Source organism: Salvia hispanica, chromosome 5 (assembly GCF_023119035.1).
Source record: "Salvia hispanica cultivar TCC Black 2014 chromosome 5, UniMelb_Shisp_WGS_1.0, whole genome shotgun sequence".
In the NCBI taxonomy this organism is placed as follows: domain Eukaryota; kingdom Viridiplantae; phylum Streptophyta; class Magnoliopsida; order Lamiales; family Lamiaceae; genus Salvia; species Salvia hispanica.
The window spans coordinates 6,545,817-6,572,650 of NC_062969.1; the positions used below are offsets into that span (position 1 = coordinate 6,545,817).

At 35.9% G+C, this 26,834-nt stretch overlaps 4 protein-coding genes, 1 long non-coding RNA gene and 1 pseudogene across 5 annotated transcripts; 4 read left to right on the forward strand and 2 right to left on the reverse strand.

Annotated features, from left to right (window-relative positions):
• Positions 1–45: 45 nt before the first annotated feature.
• On the forward strand, positions 46–1,126 carry LOC125190807. Its single transcript, XR_007170965.1, has 5 exons — positions 46–102; positions 317–393; positions 721–783; positions 883–984; positions 1,111–1,126. It is a non-coding gene; the product is annotated as an uncharacterized LOC125190807 (long non-coding RNA).
• A 3-nt stretch (positions 1,127–1,129) lies between these two features.
• LOC125189305 lies at positions 1,130–2,399 on the forward strand. Its single transcript, XM_048086595.1, has 4 exons — positions 1,130–1,175; positions 1,715–1,793; positions 1,892–2,217; positions 2,307–2,399. Exons 3-4 carry the CDS (start codon positions 1,924–1,926, stop codon positions 2,397–2,399), a joined length of 387 nt encoding a protein of 128 aa, XP_047942552.1. The 5' UTR covers positions 1,130–1,175; positions 1,715–1,793; positions 1,892–1,923.
• A 912-nt stretch (positions 2,400–3,311) lies between these two features.
• LOC125186134 lies at positions 3,312–10,366 on the reverse strand (annotated as a pseudogene).
• A 5,758-nt stretch (positions 10,367–16,124) lies between these two features.
• On the forward strand, positions 16,125–20,240 carry LOC125187124 (vacuolar protein sorting-associated protein 26C). Its single transcript, XM_048083654.1, has 12 exons — positions 16,125–16,264; positions 16,352–16,444; positions 16,605–16,669; positions 16,968–17,022; positions 17,374–17,463; positions 17,583–17,667; positions 17,758–17,853; positions 18,450–18,634; positions 18,708–18,796; positions 19,557–19,656; positions 19,771–19,830; positions 19,946–20,240. Exons 1-11 carry the CDS (start codon positions 16,214–16,216, stop codon positions 19,813–19,815), a joined length of 954 nt encoding a protein of 317 aa, XP_047939611.1. The 5' UTR covers positions 16,125–16,213; the 3' UTR covers positions 19,816–19,830; positions 19,946–20,240.
• Positions 20,241–20,517: 277 nt separating this feature from the next.
• Positions 20,518–23,261, reverse strand: LOC125186739 (galactose mutarotase-like). The gene is made up of 5 exons (XM_048083183.1): positions 23,042–23,261; positions 22,902–22,951; positions 22,454–22,580; positions 21,354–21,458; positions 20,518–21,278 (listed from the first exon to the last, which is right to left on the reverse strand). Exons 1-5 carry the CDS (start codon positions 23,142–23,144, stop codon positions 20,656–20,658), a joined length of 1,008 nt encoding a protein of 335 aa, XP_047939140.1. The 5' UTR covers positions 23,145–23,261; the 3' UTR covers positions 20,518–20,655.
• A 1,984-nt stretch (positions 23,262–25,245) lies between these two features.
• Positions 25,246–26,254, forward strand: LOC125190463 (uncharacterized protein At3g17950). Its single transcript, XM_048087782.1, has 2 exons — positions 25,246–25,548; positions 25,623–26,254. The coding sequence occupies exons 1-2, from the start codon at positions 25,465–25,467 to the stop codon at positions 26,085–26,087; spliced, it is 549 nt and encodes a 182-aa protein (XP_047943739.1). The 5' UTR covers positions 25,246–25,464; the 3' UTR covers positions 26,088–26,254.
• The last annotated feature ends 580 nt before the right edge of the window (positions 26,255–26,834 follow it).

The window sequence follows — 26,834 nt, forward strand, 5'->3', positions numbered from 1 at the left end:
CTGCTCTCTACCCAAGACTACATACGGAAGGCCTTGGACAATACTCGGAATTCGATAATGATTTCTCCCGCCATCCTTGGCTTTCTGCTCTCCAGTTTCTCGGTAATTGTGCCTTCGTGCTAATTTGATTGATTTGTCCAATCCTATTCACCATATGGTAGTGTGCCAATTAGCTGATTGATAGATTTTGGTCCATTGGTCTAGCTACAGGCGTGTTTCACAGATGTTATTATTTCTATTTTAGCTTCGCTTGTTTGTCTTTTTAGGTGTGATGGATTGCGATGATTGTAACGGAATTGTTGTTTCTCACCTGCAGGTGCTGAAGATGGTTTGATTCCGAGCATACCTATCAGCTCTATCAAGAAATGTCTCAATGGCGACAAGATTGTTCAGGTATTCAATAAGTATGTAGAGAGAGATTTTGGTGAGTACAGTAACTCTAGATGATTAATTCATGAGGCGATTCTTATGTTGAGGTAGGATTTCCAGAGTGAAGGTAAGCCATGATGAAGCATAAATTATTGATATAATTCAGGAGTAAGATCTGCCCTTTTGATAGCGGAATTAGATAGCCAATGAGTTGTAGAGACAGAGATAGAACATTAGATGTTGACAACGTATTACCTGCTTCTTTGCTTAATCTACAAAGCATACATTTGTTTGGTTTGAGCTTAGAATACTTATATTTGAATCTGGACATGATTGATTTTCTTTTGTCAGGTTGTAGCTATTGTAAAGTCATGCACTCCTAATGGTCTTGGGGGTTTGTTAGTGTCATTGAAGGTAAAAATAAAAGGGCATTCAAGATAAGAATAATAACAAAATCAATATGATATAAGGTCGAGGAGTATATGTTACTGACTTGATGGTCTTCAAACTTAGGACCCAACTGGTACAATTGATGCTACTATTCACCACAAAGTCCTCTCCGAAAACGAGTTTGGTAAGGAGTTAACTACTGGTGCAGCTCTAATACTTCAGAAGGTATCGCCCAACTGTAGTTTCCTCTTCATGTGAATGTTATTTATACCGTAGTTGGATATGTAGCAGGATCATATTTTGCTTTGCTGTGGGTTTTAATTTCTGTTTACTGACTAGAAGTCGTATCAGGTAGCCATCTTTGCCCTGTGAGGACAGCACGTTATCTCAATGTAACAACAAGGAATTTGGTGAAGGTAATTTTGCCCTTTAACTGAGTGACCCAAAAGAGCTTCATTTCCACATGAAACTTATATATGGATTGGATCGCTGTCTGCACCTAAAAGAGTTTCTCATATGGATTGGATCGCTGTCTGCACCTAAAAGAGTTTCTCATTTCGTCGCTCAGCTTCTCTCTGTACAGTGATCTAAAAGGCCAAGTATTATAGGTCCTGCTATATATACTTTGGGTTGTAATCCATCTCGAGTACACAAAGATGGGAATTTCAATTTACAGTCAATACTACCCATCTTTTATTTCATCTGAGTTATTCTGGATGTGTGCCTGAGCCTGTAAATTAGAAATTGACATTATCCTAGATGCTAATGTCATGAATTATGCAAAATATACTCCTTAACTGTTTGATAGTTGAAGCATTTTAATCTGCTTGTTTAGCATCTTTTGGCAGGATATGATCATGTAACGCTGTTTATATTTTCATGGTTACATCTCTATTTATATCTGGGTGTATATTTGATCTGTCTGTTGTATTGCTCCGATGGCTCTCATCTGCAGGTGTTCTGCCAAAACAAGGAATCTACTTCAGAACTTTTTAAGCCTGTTCAGCCAGTCCAGTATGCTGATCCCGATACTGGTATGTAGGAGAAATTTTATTCACATGTTTTAAATCAACTGGAAGTTAGAGCATTCAAGGGTTTTTCTTCCTTTTAACCATCGCCACTTGATGCACAGAATCTAGTCGAAAAGCCCGAGCAGTGGAGAAGATGTCCTCCATGCAGAATGAGGTGCAGGAAGACACTGAGATGAGACAGTCCAAGAGAGCTGAGAATTCCCAAAATGAGAATGTAATTCGGAAGCAGAATCTTTTTGATGGAAGTAGTCAATCGAATAACAGGGACAGCTCAAACGTATCTGCAACCCAGAGAGGAGGTTACATTAATCTTAGCCAGCATGCGTGCAATGAAGGACCTGAAGACATGAGCAGGACTAGGATTGCTGGTGACGACCAAGAGATAGCGAATGGCACCCAAAGGGGCACAAAGGAGGTAACTCGGAAGGTAACAAGACTGATAAAATGATCGACTGTCTTGCAGCAACTACAGGAGAAAATGGTCGAGGGACCAATGAAGTTCAAATGCAAACGCAGCCTCTAATGTCGACAGCCACTCCTCCACAGTGGACAGACGAACAGTTGAATGAACTTTTTGCGGACGATGAGGATGATGCTTCTTTATTCTGATAAGGATGATGCTTCTTTATTTCTATGTGCATGCCCTTCTTCACCCCCCAACCAAACACACGTTACCATAGTTCTACATTACCAATCTATACATCTTGAAGCTGTCATTTTGGTATTTTGTGTGTTTTTGCAGATCCCTCAAGAAATTTTCAGAATTGCTATATGCTATATACATAGAGAGTTGCAATACAATTTGTATCAAATGAAGTAGTAATATAAAAGGGATAAACTCTTAACAATACATACTCCTACAATCATAGAAATACTGCAATAATTTTCAATACAAATTACACGAATAGGAAATTGCAAGATCCATTTCGGTGTATGAGGGAAGATTATGGAGTATCCAATTTGAATTTGAATCTTACCAATGTTACAGAAATCACAAGGCAAATTAGTCGACTTGCATAGCCAACTGGAACCTAATACTAAATGTTTACCATGTTTTGGGATACTTTCTTATTTCAAACGTGTGATTAATTAAAACATTAACTTCTAAAGGAAAGCCAGCAGGCCAATTAAGGGGAAAAAACACTAGTAGTTTCTACTTTCTAGCATGTTTAGTAAAAATTCAATAACTATATTAATTTTAAATGAATACTATCTTGTTTGAGAAAAATGATCATCACTGTAAGCGTATTAAGTATTCTCTACTTGCTATATAAATAATCCAACCTTTTTATTGTTGGCTAAGGCACAGCAAGGCCGAAAAGTTTTGAGAATTATAGGCTGAAGACAACCCATATCTCAGATGAATAGTGTGGTGCTACAACAAAAAAATTAAATGGCGTATGCTACAACTAAAGAGTGGACTGTGTCTCTCGCTTACATGACAAAAGGAGCTATCATTTGTAGAAAATTGGTAACTGGAAGCTGCTTGAATGAAACGAACTAACGAGTGATGCGCGTTTACACAAAACATCTATAGGTAATTGAGGTATATCTGGTTAACTACTGAAATAACTTCCTCAGCCTGTCCAAAGATTGAGATGCTCTTTGTTGTTTGGTTCAAGAACAAGCGCATAGCCAAAATCTGCAAACGACGAAAAGATTGAAGCAGAATAACGACCTAGTTCACTCTGATCAAAGTAGACCTTCTAATATTAAGCATCATTGATCTTGGAGTTTTTTCAAATAGGAAGCCTTTTTCGACAACTAATATTAAGTTCTGGCTTGCCAAATAATTAAAGTAGACTTACCTTCCATTGCTTCTTTATAGTAGCCCAACATTTCCCGAGCTGTTCCTCTCCTCAGATAGGACTTTACGTTCTGCAACGAGTCAACATGAATTGCAGGCATATCACAACCAAGGAGTAGCGTTGTGTTTGAAAGTGGCATATAAATTCAGGACTTGTTTAGCGAACGATGCAGCTATCAGTTAATCAAAATACACCATTGTGCCAATTAGATGGAAAAAGGACAAACCCAAATTTAAACCATAATAGTAAAAAACACTCACTTAATAGTCGCATGAGATTTGTCATGTAGAGAATGCAGAAACAAGCCAAAGGATACAGGAGTATGAGAAAAGAGACAATACTTAATTTGATATAGAATGTCAAAGTAGCTAGGCAAAAGGGTCCATTGCTGTAATAAACCACACGATGCTCAATTGAATATCGAAGTTCTTTTTAGCTTTTAGCAAACAAGTATCCTTTTGTTAATATCATGCTAGAGGCAAACAAACAATATCTGAACAATAGAACATTCAACCAATTCTATAACAGAGGTGTATGTTAATTAAGGTGAGAGAACATAAATATAATGGGTGCATGATAACACATAAAATGACAATGGCCACACTGAATAAATAAAAATTGACGTCCAAAAATAGCAAAAAATGATATTTTATATATACATTCACCAAAGACCAACTCAAGAAGGGATGTCGAGAAATTTAGAGAGGCAGAAAGCTGACCTTCTTATCGAGATCAATTGCTTGGCTACAATCTGCTTCAGCTTGAATGTAACTAATATAAACAACAAAGATATGCATAAATCTCCATGCAGAATAAAGAAAACAAAATGGCCATTTCAATTCAACTACCTTCCAATCTCCAAGTAAGCTGCGCCCTGTTACTATAATAAGTTGCATTACTACTATTGAGCTTGATGGCTTCTGTATAATATCCAATAGCTCTCTGCCATTGTTTATCTTTGAATGCTTGATTTCCCTAAGATAAGAGAAGATTAATAAGATGTCAGATTCCTTTTTACAAATAAAGCAGATGTATTGGCAAGTGATTTAAATTTTATTCTTTGGCAACCAGCAAATATCATACAGAAGGAGAAGAGAACAAAAGAAAACTCTCAATCCACTTTGCCAAGAAAGGAATTTTATGGATGAGAAGTGAGAACTGAGGTTTGTCAGAGGTCATGGTACAAAATAGGGGAGAGCATATCGGATACATTCATGCAATGGGTTATTAACAAAGTTGCAACATATAATCTGGTAATGCTAGAAGCATGAACTGTCTGTTCTCCATCAAAAACTCAAACAAAAGGACCATCTAAGCAGTAACAGAACTCTCATGTAACATGGATGAAAACACACCACTTGTCTGATTTTTTATGTAGACAAGATTAATTCTACACCTATAGATGTTCAACAGATCTGAATTACCAGTTTCCTTAGATCGCCAGAGCAAAACCAAAACTGAAGTCTCATATTATATAGACCATCTTGGTTTTGGTTACAAACCAGCTGCTTATGGCAGTTCATATTTATTACCCCTCGCTCCACTTTACTTGGCGATTTCTTTCATTGCAGTTAATTAGAGAGTAAGATTCTAGTGTAAACATGTGGGCCCACATATTTAATGTAGTGTAGTAAAATAATTACCCTAAAAGGAATACAGGCCAAATGAAGTGGCAACGGAGGGAGAATTGCGTTTCCTATATCTTTTGTTTAGACTTTCAACACAACAAATAAAATTGTATTATTTGAGACTTCTGAGTAAAACTTAATGGAATAATTTAATAGGTTTGGCAAGAAATATTTTAACTTTAGGATTAATATTTATTTGAATCGGCAGTTATGAAAAATGGTCACTTCATATGCACCACTCATATATGACGATCAAGTGATCAACAATCCTGGCCACAAGTAATCCAGCAGTCAAACAACCGGATTTCAGAATCCATATTTCAAAAAATTAAACATAACTAACCCCTCTGTTAAATGTCCAACGCATGGCTTCTAAAATGCTCAAACCATAAGCAAACCTAGTCCAAAAGATTCCCATAAGTTTCAAATGAAACTATGGTCAATGGTTTCCTAACTATTGGCCACCGCTGGGTTCCACATAGAAGGAACACCAGCTAGGAGTCAATTGAGCAAAAGATTGCAGCATCTCTCACCTAAACAAATACAAAAACTATCTTCTCAAGACTTTTGGAAGGTCAGATAAGAAAAGTCTCATCAACTTATAGAAATACCCAAGGAGGGCCTCAAATTCACAAACAACTTGTAAAGACAGTTAATGTTAGCATATAGCATAGTGTTTATTTAGGATCTACCTTTTCTTTGGCAATATTAGCAGACTCTTCATTTGTCATAGCTTTACTAGATACTTTAGGCTTTGAAGCTGTATCAAGCTGTTCCTGTAATGATGTATACATAGACTGTAGTGTATCTAGCAGAAACCTATCAGCCCCATGTCTGGCAAGAAGCGACAAAGAAACTGGGCACTTTTCATGGATTCCCAGTGGTACTGCAACCTAAAATGACAACAAAAACTCAATGCGACTAGAATCATATGCATGCCAAATTTATAAGAACCTAAAAAAGAGATGAGAAGATTAACCTGACAACAGCCTGACATACTAGCTACACTTGACAGGGTAGTCGCCTGAATTAAATATTCCTTAGAATAATTCTCCTTGGCTTCAAGTTTTGGAGGAGGCCCAAGGGCAGTAGGAATAACTAATATCCCGTCATCCTGTTTAGAGCATATATTTCAGGCAACAAGCATCAGAGGGTCAAGTATAAGTATCAAGATGACAACTCTTATCTTGGAAAGTTATTGACTAGAGAAATCATCTCTAGATTGTATCATAACAGCAACGACACTTGTCATTTCAAGAAGAACAAACATAGTTAGCTCATTATGACAGTATCAAGAAGACGTAAAAATAGTTTTTCATTTTTGTGTTGATACTTTGTTTATTTTTAACAACTTAATATTGTATGTGTATTATTGGCTATATCTACAGAAAATTAAGCATGGGTAAGAAATTATTTCAAATAGCCAGGTAAAGAAGAAAACAAAAAAAGGAGAGAAAAGAATATTAGGGAATTGTTCTGCAATATTCCAGTTGCAGCTATGAATATTAAAATGATCACCAATAAAATTATACAATGTGAGACAATTCTTAAGCCAGTACCTTTACAAGGGCATCTATAGCAGAACGTAATTCGATCCTGATTGTGCGACATTTTTCAACGTCGGCATCAGTTAAATCCGATGCTTCCCGTAATTGTGCTGAGATAACAGGATCCAGGGTAGGCTTTACTGAGTTGATCCATTCATTATGATTTTGCCTGAACTCATAACTGCGTATAAACAGAGTACTTTATTCAGGCCAAAAGGAGGATTGCCAGAATTGGTCCCGGTGGTATCAAGTATATATGTAAACCAAATAATGCAAACTTCACAACTTTCATACACTCCATCCTGAGATAGAGATATTAAGTACAAATAACAAGGTAAGCAGGTAACAAAGGCAACAAATTAGAGACCTTCTGACTCTTTAATGACAAACTAGAAGGCACACCAACTACAGAAATTAAAGATTTAAATCTCAGAGAGGGCATAATGTGAGAACAAAAGGACATCAGGCACAGAAAAGCACACTGAAATCGATAACATTGTTTATTTTAAAGCATTACTTCCTCCGATTTTAACCTTCAATAGCTACAATGGAGGAAAGGCTATAACTGTCCCTCAAAAATGTCCACGTGAAAAAGAAATGAAGTAAATAATCTAAAATAAGAAATTTTTCAGTGGTAATAACTGAAACAAATTAATTCAAGGTAATACTATCTCAGCACTGCTGATAACCTCACCATTTAATTATCTGCATGGCATTTGCTAGCATTCCTAATGGAGAAGATTTCCCATCACCATTTGATTGGCCGACACTGAATGTTTTTAGGCTTGGAACCTTCAATTTTATATAATCGCCTAGATTTTCATGCCGCAGAACTTGTCCTGAAACGTGAGCCGAATAAGCAATCCAGTATAACCATCAAAAACTAAATTACTGAAATAATTCAAATGAAAAACCTTTAAAACAGTTGTTAAGAGGAAAAGGACATACTTCCATAAAGCTTTTCGATGGACTTTATCACCACCTGAGTCCGGTCTGCAGGAAGCTTGGATAATTGAAAACAGTCATCAGCAATGACAAAAGTCCTTGGCTTGCGCTGTGCAGCATATGGGACCTGCAGCAGCACATGACCAACACGACGAAGTACACTAGGATCCTTTGCAAACCATCCTACGCGAATAACAAAAAATCAAGGCACTTAAATGCATTAGAGGAACTCTAATCTCAGAATACAGACTATGTCCTGAATTAAGTCCTATGCTTGAAGTCATGTGATTTTTCCATATCAACAACAATATAAGTCAAAATCTTATATAATGAGCCACACATAAGTAGTGCTCTTCAAACTTCACAGAGAGAAACTCTGATGCTCACAGCACAAACTATATCATTAAGTGAGTCTTGAACAGTATATGTATTTTATCATATTGACAATAATAGAAGTGAAAATTTTGTATGAGGTTACAGAAGTAATGCTCTTGAATGATATTAAGCAATTATAAGAATGAGAAATATTTAGCACCAGTAAATACAAAAAAACTTCACCAGCAGGAAATAGTTCTTACTTCTTACTAAATACTAACTTCACAATTCACATCAAGCCAGTGCCAGCATATTAAGAAATTAGAGAAAAATTATAAATTGCGGTGTTACATATCATATTAACATGTCAATACCCCAACCCCATAAGTGAAGTCACTTCCAGGACTTTTCTGCCAGTTTATCATTCAAACTAAGCCGCTTAAATATGCTAAAAGAGAAGGGCAAGAGCATTACTTCAAACTTCAAAGATGTAGAAAAGGAAAATTTTCAAATAGCCATATGTATCTGGGGATGACAGTGAATACATACCAACTGTGTCAAGACTTTCTGAAACAGGAATCACCCCAGAAAGGGAGACAGTCCCATGGGATGGTCGAAAGCCAACCACGGCACAGTTTCCAGCAGGCAACCGCACACCACCATCAGTATCTATGCCTGTTATTTTTCAAAGTTAAATATGCACATTATTCTGACAGACTTTTTTACATAACATTCAAATAGTACATGAGGAGTCAAGCTTATGACATCAACATTATCTGTATTTGTGGTAAAATATCATCCATAAACAGTAAAAACCCACAACAAAAATAAATCCACTAATCTAACTGCTCGAAGAATTAGCCTATCAAACTTTGTACGCATCCCTGGAAATTGCAGCATAATCACACCTGTAACCAAAGAAAAGCAAAAGTGTAGCGCTGAAATCCAAATTTCTAATTTTAAATTATCCATACATAATAACCTTCGGTGCTTACTTTTTAGTAAGAAATCATGTAATTATGTTCACCAGGCCAACTAGCTTAAATTCAAAGAAAATTAGGAATGATTAATGCTAGTTGAACATTAAACAATAAGACTAACGTACATGCCCACCGACATACTAATAGGGGAACCCAATCAATAACTTTTAATGGAATGAACTATCATCTCACCTAATGAAAAATCAGCAAGCTTAGCAGCAACAGCAACAGCAGCACCACTCGAAGCTCCACCTGGTACCCGTGCAGGTGCGGCAGGATTAGTTGGTGATTCGTAATGCCTGTTCTCTCCACTAACACTATTTGAACAGAAGAAGAAATGGTATATTAAAAGGAAAGGAGATAAGTAGTCATAAATCTGAATATAACAAGTGTAATAAACAAACCCTAATGCCATGTCATCCACGACAGTTTTTCCAACACATGTAGCACCTCCATCAACAAGGGCGGCAACCACAGGACATGTCCGAGTTGCAGGTTCATGAGTCCTGGACCAGTCTGGATTGCCAAACCCAGTTACAAGCCCTTCAACATCAAATCTGAAAATTAAGACAAAGATTCAAACTTTTGGGCTTCATGTATCGTATCGCATCCAAATAATTCATATGCTATCAGCAGCCACCAAAATTTTGCAAGAGAAAGGAAACAAACCACAATATTCAAACGTGATCATGGTAATCTTCAAACCACCCCCTCTTTACATTGCATCTATTTCCAACTACACATTAGTTTTTGCTACTTATAAATTACTATTTCAAGTCCCTTCTACTACCAACCTTAAACCAAATGAACTAAACAGCACAATTCAAAAAAGATGTAACACACAGACATATATGTTCCTATGTGTGTGAGTGCTTCATAGTCAAGCTCGTCAAAAGGTAAATATCAGTGTTATCCAAATCATCAACTCAAACCTTTGTGAATTAAAAAAATATAAAACCTAGCTAGAATGAAGTAATCTAAAGATGCTCACACATCAGAAACCGCAAAAGATAGGCCAGTGAGAGGGTGGGGAGCTTTGGGAGGGAGGGGCTGCGACGGCGGCAACAGCTGTAGGCGCTCTATAAACGCTCCGAAGTCAGCCCTCACCGCCCGCTTCAGCTTCTTCGTCATAATCAGTATCCCCGCAATCCCAAGCCCCAATAAAACCCATAAATTCGGTGATGAAGACGCCATTCTTGCAGAATGATCGATTGCTATTGTATGCTGAGAACAGCCCACCAAAACAAATAAATGGATTAAAGAGTTGAGCGAGGATATAGCAGGGAACCAGAGTTTAAGTACGAGAATTTTCAGGTGTTTAAAAATTTTGAGGTTACAATTTTGCACTGGGGTTTATCAATGGCTTCCAAGATTTTGTTTTTATATACAACTTCACTCGCATTTATCCTCTTTCGTTGAATGTTTTTTTAATATTACTGTAGTACTACTAGTAAGATTTAGAATTCGATAAATTATGCATTTTTTATTTTATTTCGATCAAAATTAATATAATTAAATCAGATATATGATTTTAGGTAAAACGATATCTTTCTATTTAAAACTATTAATTAAAAGACATCAACGATGTGATTTTGAAGTATATCATATATTTGACTTTACAAAAATTTCTAATTAAAAAATCTTTAGTAATCCCATGGTCGTCTTCAAAGTCAAAATTGTAAAAAACTATTAATTAAAAGACATCAACGATGTGATTTTGAAGTATATCATATATTTGACTTTACAAAAATTTCTAATTAAAAAATCTTTAGTAATCCCATGGTCGTCTTCAAAGTCAAAATTGTAAAAGACCACACTATATTTTATACAATCGTCCGGTGTATAGTCACCTCAAACAATCATTCAACACAATGTATAGTCGTCTTTAATGCACCCAGCTACTACTGCACGGCTTTAAACATATGGTTAGTATTCTCATAAAATTGTTGGCATGCATATTCATCGATTTCTTAAATACGTAAGCGATTCTACAACACAGGACTATAAGATATTCATTGATTTCTTTTCAATGAATTCCAATAATTTTATTGTGAGTTAGTTAAGACTCATTCGAAAACCAATATGCATTCAATATGCACACAAGTGAGTTTGTAAATAAAATAAGGATGTACATGGATCATAAAATATTAGACATTATTATAGTATACTGCGCCCGATGGCCGATCTGGATCTTGTATACCCGATGAACAACTTAAACATATATACGAGCAATCCAAATAAGGAAAATTATACGGCTTTGCACAAAGTTTATAGTATAAAATACACAAAATTCTTATGTGTTTTATTTATAGTAATGTTGATCTTGTCCGATACCAAGCAATGAACTTTATAATTTTTCTTTTTTTCACTATATATAGTTATAGAGGAATGATTAAGGTTTAACTAATTTTAAGTATATAACTAGAGCATAAATCTCAGCCATACATCTTGTTACTCCAAATTAATCCTATGGCTTAAACAAATTTTCAAATTTTTATAAAAAAACACTTGTCCAAGGGCATTTTGGGAATTCAATATCTCAACATTAATTCATGAATAACATCTAATCATCGTCGTGAATCCAATCTTACCAAATTCATGCGCAAATCAGAGCCAAATTTAGCTTAGGATTTCTTCCAAAAATATGAGATTCCCAATCGAATTAGTTCACGATAATCAAGCATGAATTACTGCGAGATTTCTGAACTGAATTCTTGCGCGATTTCTGAAATCTGAACCAAATTCAGCTTCCCGATCCAATTCATTCACGATTGATCAGCTACGTTTTATTCAGCGCGAATTAGTTCATGATCGATCAGCGTGATTTGATTCTGATTGAATTCATCTCAATTGATCAAATTCGCTCACGATTGATCAACGCAATTTGATTCATTCTTCACGTTCATTCCCTCATCGCGACGTCTGGATTCCTTATCACATGGGTTCAATTCCAATACATTCATCGGAAGATTATTTCGATTTTGATTCGTCTTCATCGGAAGAGGAAGGAGAAACTGAATCTAAAGGTAATTATTAATTATTATCAATTAAGTGTTGTTGCTCAGCATTATTAGAGTGTGTATGATGTGAAAAGACATTAGAGTGAAGTATATGTGACGAACAGTGAAGTAAATATGCTCAATATGCGTTGTAGTGTAGTAAATATGCTTTATAGTGAGTAAATATGTACTATCTGTATTAAATATACTTTAGTGAAGTTAATATTGTTTGTAGTGAAGTATATTATGCATTTAGTGAGCTATTTTATGCTCACAATGAAGTATATTTTTCTTACAGTGGTTTATGTACCAAAATGCCCCGATGATTTGAAACCAAAAGTTGAAAGACAAAGTTTCATGACCCTTGATCGTGCATTGGACTTCTACTACAATTATGCTCCATATTTTGGGTTTGACACCCGTAAAAAGGGATCGAAAAAGGAAAAAGATGTCATTACTTGGATTTATGTGGAGTGTAGCCGAGAAGGTACAAAGCAAAGAAAGAATGAACAACATGAGGTGAAACGCAAGCATTTTTTTATTAAGTGCTTTCAGTGAAGTAAAATGTGTTTAGAGTGAAGTATTCCATGGTTAGAGTGAAGTGTTTTGTGATCCATGTTTATGTGCACTATTTTATCATTTCAGTGAAGTAAAACATGCTTAGAGTGAAGTATTCTAGTGTTAGAGTGAAGTGTTTTGTGATCCATGTTTATGTGCACTATTTTATCATTTCAGTGAAGTAAAACATGCTTAGAGTGAAGTATTCTAGTGTTAGAGTGAAGTGTTTTGTGATCCATGCTTATGTGCACTATTTTATCATTTCAGTGAAGTAAAACATGCTTAGAGTGAAGTATTCTAGTGTTAGAGTGAAGTGTTTATGATCCATGCTTAAAGTGCTTTGTTTTTCCATTTCAATGAAGTAAAATATGATTAAATTGAAGTATTCCAGTGTTAAAGTGAAGCGTTTGTGATCCATGCATATAGTGCACTATTTTATCATTCAGAGAATTAAAATGTGCTCAGAGTGAATTATTTAAATGATTAGAGTGCAGTATTTGTGATGCATGCTTATAGTGCACTATTTTATCGTTTCAGTGAAGTAAAATGTGATTAGAGTGAAGTATTTCGTGCTTAGAGTGAAGTGTTTGTGATTAAAGTATATTCTGCATAGTGCTTTTAATATGTAGGTACTGTATGATATTTGCTCATTTTATGGGCAAGGATAATCATGGTTGCCCTGTGACATTTGCTGCTTGCCTTTTGTCCAAGGAAAATGTCGACTCCTATTGGGCAGCCATATATTTTGTGTGTTGAAATATAAGTTTGTTAAGTTGATCGACACACAAAAGAGAGCATTGATCGGGAACTTCTATGACTCACAAGTTCCCAACTTAATTGAAGTTCATCCTCCGGATATTGTCAGTACAAAGGGAAGTAGAAGTAGGAAGATTTCAAAGAAGGAGTCAGCAGTGAGGTTATCAATGAAACCAGGTCAAAAATGTGGAAACTACCATGAGATTGGACACCATGATTCGAAGAATTACAAAAATGGGAATGAGAAGGCAAAACAGAGGCAGTAAGGATTTGGACAGAAATAGTTCACTTTGTAGAGCACGTATGACTCATTTTTAGTACACTTTTGAGTGATTTTTATTTCAATTACATGTTTTGGTTCATTTATTGTGAACTTATAGTTACAGTGAAGTTGAAATATTATGTAGTGTAGTAACTCTTGTGTACAGTGATGTAAAACTGCTCTATAGTGAAGCAAATATGCTCTGCAGTGAAGTAAATTAATAGTCAACAGATGAGATTTATATTGAACTAAATGACACATATTATGAGCTATATCAGTTTCATACAAATGGCCATGAACGCTTGAAGTTTACAATCATTTTTCCACATCTATCTCCATGTTATTGCTACATTCTTGATGATGTTGTCGCCAAGTTTATTCAATGACTCATGGTTTGTTTCCGACAACATTAATGCGCTGCAATACTTTGCTCTTAGCCTTTGGAGTATTCCCTTGCTGCTTCTTTTAGGCAAATCATTTCCAATCTTGTTCCTGCTCACCATAGTAACAGTCATCATATACTTCACTCTAAGGTCTATACATTTCACTGAAATCAGAAAACACAAAACACTATAAGACATGCATTGTATATTCGCTGCAAAGTAAAACACTTCATTCTTAGCATTTATTAGTTCACTTTAAACTCTATACACTATAAGAATTGATCACAAACACTTCACTTTATGTATGGAATACTTCACTTTAAGCATCTTTACTTCACTGAAATGATAAAATAGTGCACTATAAGCATGGATCACAAACACTTCACTCTAAGCATGAAATACTTCACTCTAAGCATGTTTTACTTCACTGAAATGAAAAACAGTGCACTATAAGCATGCATCACAAACACTTCACTCTAACTATTGAATACTTCACTTTAAGCACATTTTACTTCACTGAAATAATAAAATAGTGCACAATAAGCATGGATACAAAAACTTCACTCTAAGCATGAAATACTTCACTCTAAGCATGTTTTACTTCACTGAAATGAAAAACAGTGCACTATAAGCATGCATCATAAACACTTCACTCTAAGCACATTTTATTTCACTGAAATAATAAAATAGTGCACTATAAGCATGGATCACAAAAACTTCACTCTAAGCATGAAATACTTCACTCTTAGCACGTTTTACTTCACTAAAATGAAAAAATAATGCACTAGAAGCATGTATCAAAAACACTTCACTCTGACCATGGAATGCTTCACTATAAACATCGTATACTTCACGATAAATTGCATATACATCACAGTAAACAACATGTACATCACTATAACCATAATTTACTTCACTCAAAGGCCAAAATAGTGAGTGTAAGACCAAAACCGTACAATCACTGTAAGCACAATAATATAGTCCACTATAAGTATTGTATACATCACTATAATCATAATATGATTCTATGTTGAGTTAATATACTTTACTCATATGTCAAAACAGTACACTTACATTTCTACATTCTAGTTCATTGTAAACTGAAATGAATAGGCATAATGCGACTCTATTGTTAACTGAGTACATCACTATAAGCATAATATGACTCAATCGTTAAAGTGAAATGCAATGAAAATCGGTTAAATGAATCGTTCCTCGAATAAATAAGTCGACGAACTTACGTTTATGAATTGAAGGCATTAGATATGTTGAATCGAAGGCGACGACGAAATGGGCAACCAGATGGAGACGACGATGGAATGAGCAACCAATGGAAGCGACGACGGAGTGAATCAAATGAACTTTAGGCCCGGTGAAGAAGGCGACGACGATGGTAGAGAATCACTGTTTATGAGTGAGAATTGGTGGAGAATTCGAGCAGAAGAGGAGAACCGGTAGAGAATCGATGAAGAATTCGAGCGGAAGAGGAGAATCGATGGAGAATTTGAGTGGAAGAGATGACGAGCTGAAGAAAAATTATCTAAATGAGAGAAATTCATGTTTTACCCAGCTTTGCTTGTTAAATGACTATTTTACCCCGTCTACTTATAGTGAATCAATTCTTGTTAGTGAAGTAATTTTCTGGATCAATTTCAAAATCCCAAGCTGAATTTCAGCCCTTCATTTCTTAATCTTGTGGTTGAAATTTATTCTCTAGTTATATTTTTAAGGAGTACTTGCCCTATATCACTACTCTATAGTTATATTTTCATAATTTTCACGGACTTAGCAAATTTATAACTTTTCTTCAAAAGCCCATTATTAGTACTTAGGAGTTAGGATTCATTTACAGATTTCCCTTCAAAAGCCGTTTTCTAAAAATGTATATACAGATTTCCCTAATACAGCTAATAAAATATTTTAAATAGCAAAACGTAGCTTAGGATTTTTTATTCATAAACATAAAACTTTTATTTGTCAAAAAAGAAGAAAAAAATACAGTACTTTTCGTAAAAGCAAAGAAAAGCCTTATTAGATTTTACTGCAAATCAAAAAATCAAAACACTATTGAAACATTTTAGAAATTAAGCACTGTACATTAATATTTAATCAGTGAATTATTTAATCGAATATAAAAAAAATGAACAATTGAAGTATTGACCATATTTGTTAACAAGCAGCTGTGCTACGAGGAAGTGTGTAGCCGGTTGGTGTGTGAGGATCGGATATTCCGGCGAGAGTGATGTCAGTTGAGATCAAATTATCTCGATTCAACCGCATCTATCGCCACGGCGTCAGTCCTTCTCCCCCTCCAATGTGTATATTTGTGTGGATTAACTATTTGTCAACTCATCTATGGTAATTTGTTTCTCAACTGAAGGAACTGCTTGAAGGAACGATAATCACGACGTTGAATTCTTCTATTTCCTACCAATCTATTCGCCTCACACTTAATGGCACTGTCAATTTGCAGGTTTTCATTTTTCTCTTATTTTAATTCTTCCTATTTCGATGTTTTCCTTAATGCTACCGATTTCAGCTCCTTAATTTATTTTAGAATACCTTATTGCTTTTAAACTAATCTTTTAGTTAGAATTTTGAGGAATTTAAGTAGAAATTATTATGAATTTTAGGTCCGTGGCGGATCAGCTGGAGTTATTGAGTCCCTGTACGGTGTTATCAAGCCAATTCCAATTATGTAAGCCTCATCTTCTTATGTTTTCAACTCAATCTCATTTAGCTAAAACTTAGTTTCAGTAGTTTCCGTGGACTTATTAGCTTCCTCTTGGGTGTAAAAGTTGCTTGTTGAGTTACTCCTAAATTTTGAACCTTGAGGTACATGGTTTGTACATTTGTATTGACTTCTTGGTTCATAGATTGTGAAATGGAACTTCGTTTCGGTCATGAGAAGTATCGTTCACTAAATTGACCACTTAATATTAGTACTTTTCTGCCAGTGCTATGCTTTAATTATTGAATTCATCATGCCTGAGCAGGAAGAAGGTTGTTGATGTCCGATCATCTGGAAAGATAGGATCAGGTACGACTGAGGTATGATGAGGGGTGTATCACATCACATGTGGTCTTGCATAATTTTGAAAGCTCTATCTGAATGTATACATGGTGAACCACTTCTACCTGTGCTACTGCTCCATGAGTGTAAAAGCCTGTAGAATTTTCTTGAAAATGGCATAAAGACCTCAATTATCGTGGAAGGTGGGAGTATTTTTTAATGAAATTCTACTGTAAATTACCGTTTTGTAGTTAATTTCGTACAAGTACAATGTGCACTTTTAGAGGATTACGCTCCCAACATGTTCTTGATAATGATTTTGTTAATTCTCTCAAATAAAAGTGTGATGTTCATTTGTTAAATATTTAATTTTGTTTTCATCTTTCTAGATACCATTTTCTGTGATCTTGAAAGATCCTAAAGAGAAGAATCTTGGGAAGTTTTATGAAACCTTTCATGGAGGCAATATCAGCATCCAGGTAATAATACTGAATCTTTTTATGTGATTACTTTTTACTGCATGCCTAATTTGTTTAGTTTGTTTCTTTTGATGGTAAAAAGATATTCACATGCATATGTGTAACAAATGTCATTGCAGTATCTGGCAACTGTTGAGATAGCGAGAGGATACTTACACAAGCCTTTGTCAGCCACAATAGAATACATTGTTGAGAGTGATAAAGGTTCATGTTTATCCCAGTGCTTATGTGTTTTTAACCTACACTAGCCCGTATGTGAAGTTGTTGATTTGTTTTTTTAATTCCCTGTCTCAGACAATCTTCCACAGAATCCAATTCCCCCTGAAATGGTCATCTTCTATATTACTCAGGACACCCAAAGGCACACATTAATTTCTGAATTGAAATCAGGTTCCGTCTTTATCTCCACTTCAATTTATTTTCTACGTCACGCGCAGGTGCTTGAATATACCATTCATGTATAGTTTTCCATCCTTTTGCTAACTCTATTTTTGGATGAATGGCCTCGTCCGAAGATTTTAACCTTACTTCAGATGTTCATATACTTAGCTTGGTTGATGCATGTAACTTTTTTTCACCTGTCATTTACTGTTTCTTGACAAGCTTCTGATTTCTAGTGTCCTCAGTTTAATCTATGAAAGTAGTAAAAGTTACTACTTTGCTAACTATAACTTCTTTTGCTGAGTCAGATATAAATATGAATGGAAAATTTGAAAAAAAATTGGAAAGGGATTTTGAACTAACTCTTGTGAATAAAACTCAATTAAGTGAGACTTTCTACTGAAACATAGCTCTCTATGTCAATATTGAAATCTAATATCGATCTAGGGATTCCACTTTCACCTTCTTATCTTTTTTTCGTTAGGTAAAACTGCATTGAAGCATTATATTGTTTCTTTAAGATGCCACTGAGCAATATTTGCATCTCGGTTTTGTCAGAAGTTAACGTATTTGTAACTCTTATTCACATTTACTAATCTAAATAGGCGGTTTCCGGATTACTGGGCGAATATGTACACAATGTTCTTTATCAGATCCTATTAATGGAGAGCTAACTGTTGAAGCTTCTGCTGTTCCTATACAATCCATTGACATTCACTTGCTTAGAGTGGAGTCAATTTTGATTGGAGAAAGGATAGCAACAGAATCATCTGTGATACAAGAAACTCAGGCATTCCGCCATTCCCTTCAATTGATTTACTTATTTGTTGACGTGCCTTATTAAGGATTTTTTCTCTTGTTAGATAGCAGATGGTGATGTTTGTCGTGGCATGAATTTGCCCATTTACATCATCCTTCCTCGTCTTTTAACATGTCCGAGCATTTTGGCTGGGTGAGTATTTAAATGCAGTAATTTCCTTACCGTTGATGTTTGATTTCTCATTGCGAATGCAAGCGTGCTAATCATATGCTGTTGACTGTCAGTATAGAGAAGCACAAACAATGTAAATCGTAAATTTATATTATTCTTTACTTATTAGTATATCTTAACAAATGGAATCTTGAGAAGAGTGTAAGATGTAGTACATGGTTTTTATTTGCTACTGTTGCCTTATTCATGCTCAATCCCATGCTTTAGAGCAATCGGAGCTGTTATGCATTATAAAATCTGAAAACCGGTCATCATTTAACATCCTTATGCTGACAAGACCAATCAGGGTTCAGGAGGGTTTCTCAATTCATAAAAGTATGAACTTTAAGGAACACCATTTTACTTATGATATGAAAGATATGTTTGTTTATGCGTCTCCGTAGTTGTCTGATTATATATATATGTATCTCCTTTATATTTCATTGTCTGATGAGTGGACCAAGTGGTTGAATTCTGCAGTGCACTATTGGCTTAATATATGTTGGTATCAACTAGTTTCAATAAGTTCTAGGTGCTTGCTCATGTAAAATCCAGAATAACAGGCGATATCCTGGATTCCGCGCCATAGGTCTCTCTTTATTTGTACTCCCTCCATCCAGCAGTTATCAGTTAATCTTTAGCTTGAATAGAATTAAGCATATTTGCATCCCATTTACCTACCAAGCCATGAACAAATATGGCAACTGACTATTGTAGTTACTAACGGAATTCCTCTTTGCAGTCCATTCTCAATAGAGTTCAAGCTGAGCATTGTGATAACTTTCAAATCAGATCTATATAAGAAGCCCACAAAAGCTGATCCAGTATCTATTAAACCATGGGTACGCACCTAATTGTTTAGTATAACTGCTACAACTCCATGTTTTGTTTTCTTTATCAGAATGTTCATCTTTTCCGCTCCTAATGTGTTTCCGTTTTCCTTTGTTTAAATTTAGATGGCCACTGAAAGCGTGCCATTAGAGTTGGTTCGCACAGCTTGAGATTGGTTTAACAAGGTAACTTTATTGTTCTCCGTATCACCCCACCACGGTGAACTCAGAAGCAGTCCCTTGAACTAAGTGTACTGTTTCTTCTATTTCTGATCAATACCTACTCGTTTTTTGTGAAAAGATTGGACCTGTCGAATTTTCGGGGACATGGCTTCTTCAAATGTGTTGAGCAAGAGTAGCTGTCAACGGGCAACATAGGAGGTCGAAGTTGTTCAACACTGTTACTATATTTTAGGATGGTTGATGGAAGATGTGACTAGTATTGATTTTGTATAAATTAGTACGTCTTCTGATTAAAACGTCGAAACTACGACACAATGGTTTGATCTGCAAAAGATTACTGAAATGTTGTGGTGTCATCGTTTTAAAATTTGTCTAAAGTCGAATGAAAATGAAAGTTGTGATTTTTCTGGCAATTATAGTGTAAAAAGTATAGATTTTTTTGGCCTAAATAAGCTAAGTGCTTATTATCAAATTTAATTTCTCCTAGTCACATGAATCTCAAACACCATATCTACTTTTGCCAATTTAAATTAGCTAACAATATTTACTAGTATACTGTAATAATTTTTACTAAATTTAATATAGAAATATTGAAACATGAAAATGATAACTTCAGATCCTCTAAATTAGGCTTGCCGTATAAAAATTTAAAAGTTACGAAAATATAATTAAGCTAAGCAAAATCTGCAGTTGAAAAATGTCAAATTTGATCACTCAAATCCCAATGAAAAAGTAGAAGCCATGTGTACTGATGTACTTATTCAAGTATTTTTAGCATAACTCTGATAATGATATTGTATAGATACACTTGAACAGACGTGGCTTACCCTACTCGGTTGAGAATTCAAACAGCATACTGTGATTGTACTTCTCTCCCGGTTGGACGACAACGGAAGGGAAGTTCGGCTGGTTGATGGCGTTCGGAAATCCCTGCGTCTCCAAACACGCAGCCGACTGCTTTCCATACACAGCACCACCTTTACCAACAACGCCGTTCACATAATTTGCAGTGTAAAACTGCATACCAGGAGCATTGGTCCACAGATCAAGAGTCCTTGAGCTAGCAGGATCCTTCAGCTTTGCAGCGTGCTTCAAGCCCGATTTCTCCTCCCCGCAGTCGATAACATAGTTGTGGTCGTAGCCTAGACCAACCTCGGTGATACGGCTGCCAATCTTGTTTGCAGTTGTGAAGTCGAAAGGTGTGCCTTTGACAGGCATGATCTCACCGGTTGGAACGGTGTACTGATCGACGGGAGTGATGTGATCCGCCCATATCTGAATAGTGTGATCTAGAACTGTTCCAGATTCGTGACCGGCTAGATTCCAGTAGGTGTGTTGTGCTAAGCTGATTGGTGTTGCCTTATTCTCTGGCACACCTTCCATGTCAAGCCTCATCGTGGTCTTGGATGTCAGAGTATAAGTCGCGGTGAAAGAAACATCACCAGGATAGCCTGCATCATAGATGATAAAATAAGTGAATATATGGTGAAGGGGTTTAGCGTAGTCGACTGTAATGCGTTCGTTACCTTCTTCCCCGTCGTGGCTGCGATACTTAAAGGTGATTGATGGAGTATCACCCTGTTTATATTCAGCAACATCCCAGATGACCTTGTCATATCCCTTGTTCCCACCTTCAAGGAATATGATTCAGAAGCAGTATCACGAAAAAAAGAACACAATTTTTTTTTTGAAATAGCTAGTTGGACTAAAGGAGAGCCAAGTTCTATAGTAACTAATTTACAAATTCTGTTTAACCAGTATAAATACAACTACAAAAACGCCCATATTAAGGAGGGAAAGGAATGGGGTTTCTACTTTCTAGTCTTAGGTTTGTTTGGATAACATCTTATAGGTTCTAAACTCCGTATTTTCATTTACAATCCATATAATTATGAAACATTACAAAGGAGCACCACAAAGATTATCATATTCATTGTACAAATGGCATAAGAGTCCTGCACTGAGGAACCCGAACCACCTGCCAGAGCATGGGACGAGAATTCGTGCAATTTTATTGATCGTTGGCAAACAGAGAAGCATAATAATAAGGTGATTCTGCAAACGGTACATGCCAATCAACAACAACAAAAAACATGCTATAGAACATTAACTCATATAGGAAATTCATAGTGAGGAATGACTTTAGCAAAATACATGGTCACGTCCTCTTTAAAATGGTACGTAACAGCAATTCCTGTGATTTTGTGAAAGACAAGAATTTGCAAGCTACAAACTAAATCAAAGAAAAGTCTTAGAGAAGTGAACAATGGCATACAAACCGGACGTTTACTCCTTATATTTGTACTCTTCTTATCATTAGTTCTTAATCGAGACTAAATTATGTTAACTGTGGTTTCTTTATTATTGTTGCCACAAAACAAACTTCACCAGTCATGCACACTGAGGTGCATACAAATTGTGTTCCAGTACAACTTTGAGTTCCCAACAGAACCTTCATCTTTAACACTAAAACTCTTCTCACTTCTCAAACTTATACGAATAACACATAGAATCAAAATGATACAACATCAAATTTCGAATTGCTAAAAAGGCTCGGTAAACAATATGCAAGGAGGACATCTGTATGTGAAGAAGTGAAAAATAAATCAACGACAAGGATAGATACCATGGAGACTGTTGGGTGGCTTGTTAATAGGCAATGAGTGCTCAACTCCATTCAGTGTAAACTTCCCATCTCTGATCCTATTCGCCACCCGACCCACAATGCACCCAAAGTATGGAGCAGCACCTTTCTGCACTTAACCAGAAAATAACAAGAAGAGCCACACAATGTAATGAACATATCTCAATTGTGATTAGTAAATTCTAATTGGGATAATGAACACATCATAATTGTATTAGTAGTAAATTCTAATTGGGATTGATAAACTATAATTAGAGATTAATCAATCATAGATTCTCAACCACATAACAATAATAGGTTTCTTCAAATCTATGATAGCAATATAGCATGCAAGCATTCGAAAATCCATAAGCAGAGACAGAATCTTGACAATAGTTAAAATTAATCGAATTTGAACAATATAACTTGTAGTAGTATAAAATTGAGTTACCTGATATGGCTCAATTGTGTCGAATCCAAGAACGACATCAGCCAATTTACCTTCAGAAATCCAAAACCAAATCATCAATGCAGAAATACTTGAAAAGCAAAAAAGATTAGATTTTTATTCGAAGTGAAAGAAGATAGTACCATGTTTGTCTGGTACAAAGACTGAGGTGATGGTGCATCCATAATTGGAGACGATTACACGCATAGTGCCATTGTTAAGTTCAAAAAGCTTGGCCTCCGCCATTAGAGTGCTGCTAAAATTCTTCTTTTTTGTTTGTGTTGTTTTTGCTGCAGAAAATTTAGAGTTTTGCAGTCAGATCCAGCAGTGTGATCCGTGACGTGGGATGTGATAATTAATAAAGACTAAATAAAAATACTCATATAAAATAATTTGAAAATGGAATAACAAGATTTAATGCATCGGTTATATAGGAAAGTCCGCAAATTCAGTCAATGATATTCATGATTTGTCATGACCGTTTCTTAAGAAAACGATTTTCTGAACTCCCTCTCCTGTTCTGTCTTACACGTGTCAATATTATAAATTGGGCGAAATGCCATTACTATTTTTGCCTTTTTCGAATTTTGGTTCATTTGGTTAACACGTAATTACAAATTTGTTTAATACAGGCATATACGTTAAAATGAGCTAAAAGGTATTTTTTTTCTTTGTGGAATTATGTTTTCTGCAACTTAAGTTTCTGTCGATGCCAGCAAGATTCAATGCCGAAGCACTTGCAAACGAATGCAATAATTTCGAATTCTACGGCATAAAATATTTTGGGATATAGGCGCCAAATAACATGAACCTTTCCCAAAATTTATTTTTTTTGACTAACTTTAATTTGATATATAATATCATGAATTTAAAGAGTTGTTGAATTTTTCACAACAATGACAAAATCCGGCTACAATAAAATTCATGATGTTAGGCGTTAATATGCCTAATATATTTCATGCATTGGACGGTCATGGAGAATAGTTTGAGCGGAGACAATTCGGTTTCAAGCCGTGAACCATGAATTTGTTACTGATTTTAAAATAGAATTGTCTCTGCTTACAAAGTGTCAATAAATAATTGGAAGAAACAATCGATCAATGGTTTATGATTGAATCACCAGGTTATATTAATTCAAAAAACGGTTCACAAGTTAGTGATTTTATTGTACAAGCATAACTAGCCTAATTGCCTGATTTTTAAAACATTGATGTAGGAAGTATGAAATATACCTTAAAAGCCGAAGTCTTAATTTGCCAGGCCAATATTATTTTATAAGATAAATTAATTTTATTAAAAATAATTATCATTTTCAATTACATGTTCACATTTTTATCAATTTTTTTATCCATTATAAGAGCATCTCCAATGCAAATAGGCCAGCCATAGGTCAGCCACTCTCTCTCCTTGCCACGTCAGCAGCACTAAAAAATCCACCTGCCACATCAGATTTAGGCCAGCCATAGGCTAGCCATAGGCCAGCCGCAATAAAAATAATTCAAAATATACTACATTTACGGAATTAAAATTACGATTAAATTACCGAATTAAATTTACGAGACATATACGGGAAAATTCATTAATTTTATTTAAATAAAAAAAATACATTAACTTAAAATAAAAAAAATTACTCCGTACATAATAAAAAAAATCCGGGCTTTCACACACGAGCCACCGCTCCACTCTACTCCTCACTAATTTATTAAAAAAATACATTAAAAAATGTTAGTGTGCCTTGAATCATTATAGTTTGCCGCTAGCCGAACGGGGTGTCTTGTACAGAAATTTAGAGATAGAGAAAATCGCGTTTATATAGTTTTTCAAAAATTAAAAAAAATTTAAAAAAAAATTAAAAAATAGCGCTGGCCAATCGGCACGCCACAATGGCGGCCAGCGCATCAGCCAGCGCCACGCCATCGGCTAGCCCACGCCGAAATTTTGGCCGATTTCCCGCTGGCCTACTCCAATGGTTCGGCTAGCCGGTTGGTTAGCCGGCATTGGAGATGCTCTAACATTAACCTACAATCACTTTAATTCTTTCAAAGTATTACTACTTTTATAAAATGGTCGGGAGATTATTCAGGCCAAAGTTCGCTGTGATTTTACAAAAGAGTTTGTTATTTTTTGTATTGAAAATGTGGATATATTAAATAAACTCCACATAATTATAATAATGAAATTGGTAGTGAAAAACGGTATTGCCGGTGCTTTGATTGAAAAGTGTGCAGTGCAAAGGCCTCGATTATGGACCATGTAATATAATTCTGCAGCACCACCAGGAAACACATCATATGATTCTTGCACCAACTCATTTCTTTTATTTTCTTTCTCTTGGGCTACAAATATTGGATTCCCCCCTCCTAGTCCTCCAATGTACAATTACAAACCATCTCCATCTTCAGCTTACCTCAAAAAGAATAAAGTCTTCCAACATTAAATTTCATTCACACACTTGTAGTCCTAATCAAATTTGACACTTTTCCCATCCCCCAAAGAAAAACATATCTTCACTTTCCTCCTTCCCCCCCCTCTCTCTCTCACACACAAACACATCACACACATTGTGATGTTGAATCCAGCAAATCATGTTGCGCCACAGCCTTCATCTCCCACTAATTCGTCCCTCTCCTCTTCTGATCTCGACACTGAGGTACTACAATTCACAACATTTTTTTGTGAACTTTTACATAAAGAATTGATGGAATTGATAATTGTGTGTGACAGTCAACAGGCTCATTCTTCCATGACAGAAGCACCACGCTAGGAACCCTCATGGGCGTCACCGTCCAAGCCATAACGTTCCGGGCCACCTCCCAGCACCGCCAGCAGGAGATCTCCGGCTCCGGCGGCGTCGGCGGCGCCCGGAGGAGCAAGAACAGCCGGGCCGCCGCGGCCCGACAGAGGCGGCGGTGGTGGCGCCTCTGCAGGGACGAATGCGACTCCAGAAGGGCCTCTCTCGGAGATTATTTGGAGGTGGAGAGGAGGTTCGGTGACGGCGGCGGCGGCGGCGCGGTGGAGCTTGAGGAAGGGATGGTTCAGGAGATGCAGCCGAGGAACGGGCGGGCTTTGTTTGCGGATGGGATGGTTCTGCCGCCGGCGCAGGTGGTGGAGGATTTGGATTCGTCGCCGTCGGTTGCGGCGGGGATTTGTAGATTCTCGGCGGTAGAGCGGTGGTGTAATTTGGTGTAGTTTAGTGACAGTTTGCTTGTTTATTGAGTAGTGACTTTCTTTTTCTTGCTTTTTCTGTGGTGTTTTGCAGTTTTGCCTTTTCTTTTCGTTTATATTTTTTAATTGTTTATTTCTAAATCTGGCACCACTGATTGAACATCATATGATCTGCTTTATGGAGTTGAAAATGGTCAAGTGCTTTTTCTTTTCAAATTGGACCCATGTTAATAATCAATGCGATACTCAAATTATACTGTAAATGTGTGTTAAATCAGTATTCAATTTGAACTTAATAAACACGTTTCAAACTAATACTGCAAGAATAAATTTGTAGACGTGAATGGAATGCTAAAAAGTGAATCATGCAGTGGTGAAACGTGATTAAACGGTTATTTAAATAGTGAGCAAATAACGAGTTGAATCGTTGATTAGTTGTTGTTGGCGAAACCTAAGCTAACACGTCTTAAACAATAGGCTAAGCGAATGGAAAATGTAGAATACATATACGTATTTGGTTGTGAAATAGGCTAAGCGAATGGAAAATATGGAAAATAAGGAGTAAGATAGTAATGGATTGAGTCAAACTTCAATGGACTATTTGAAATGAAAATGGGCTTGAAAGTTTGAGAAATTCAATTATATAGGCCCTTATTACCCGACGAAGCACAGTAATGAGAAGAAACTGTTTAGTCAATAGTTTTCCAGTTTCGTAATTATGTGGATCTTAATGAGATTATGGCAACAATATGAAATATGAATACAACAATA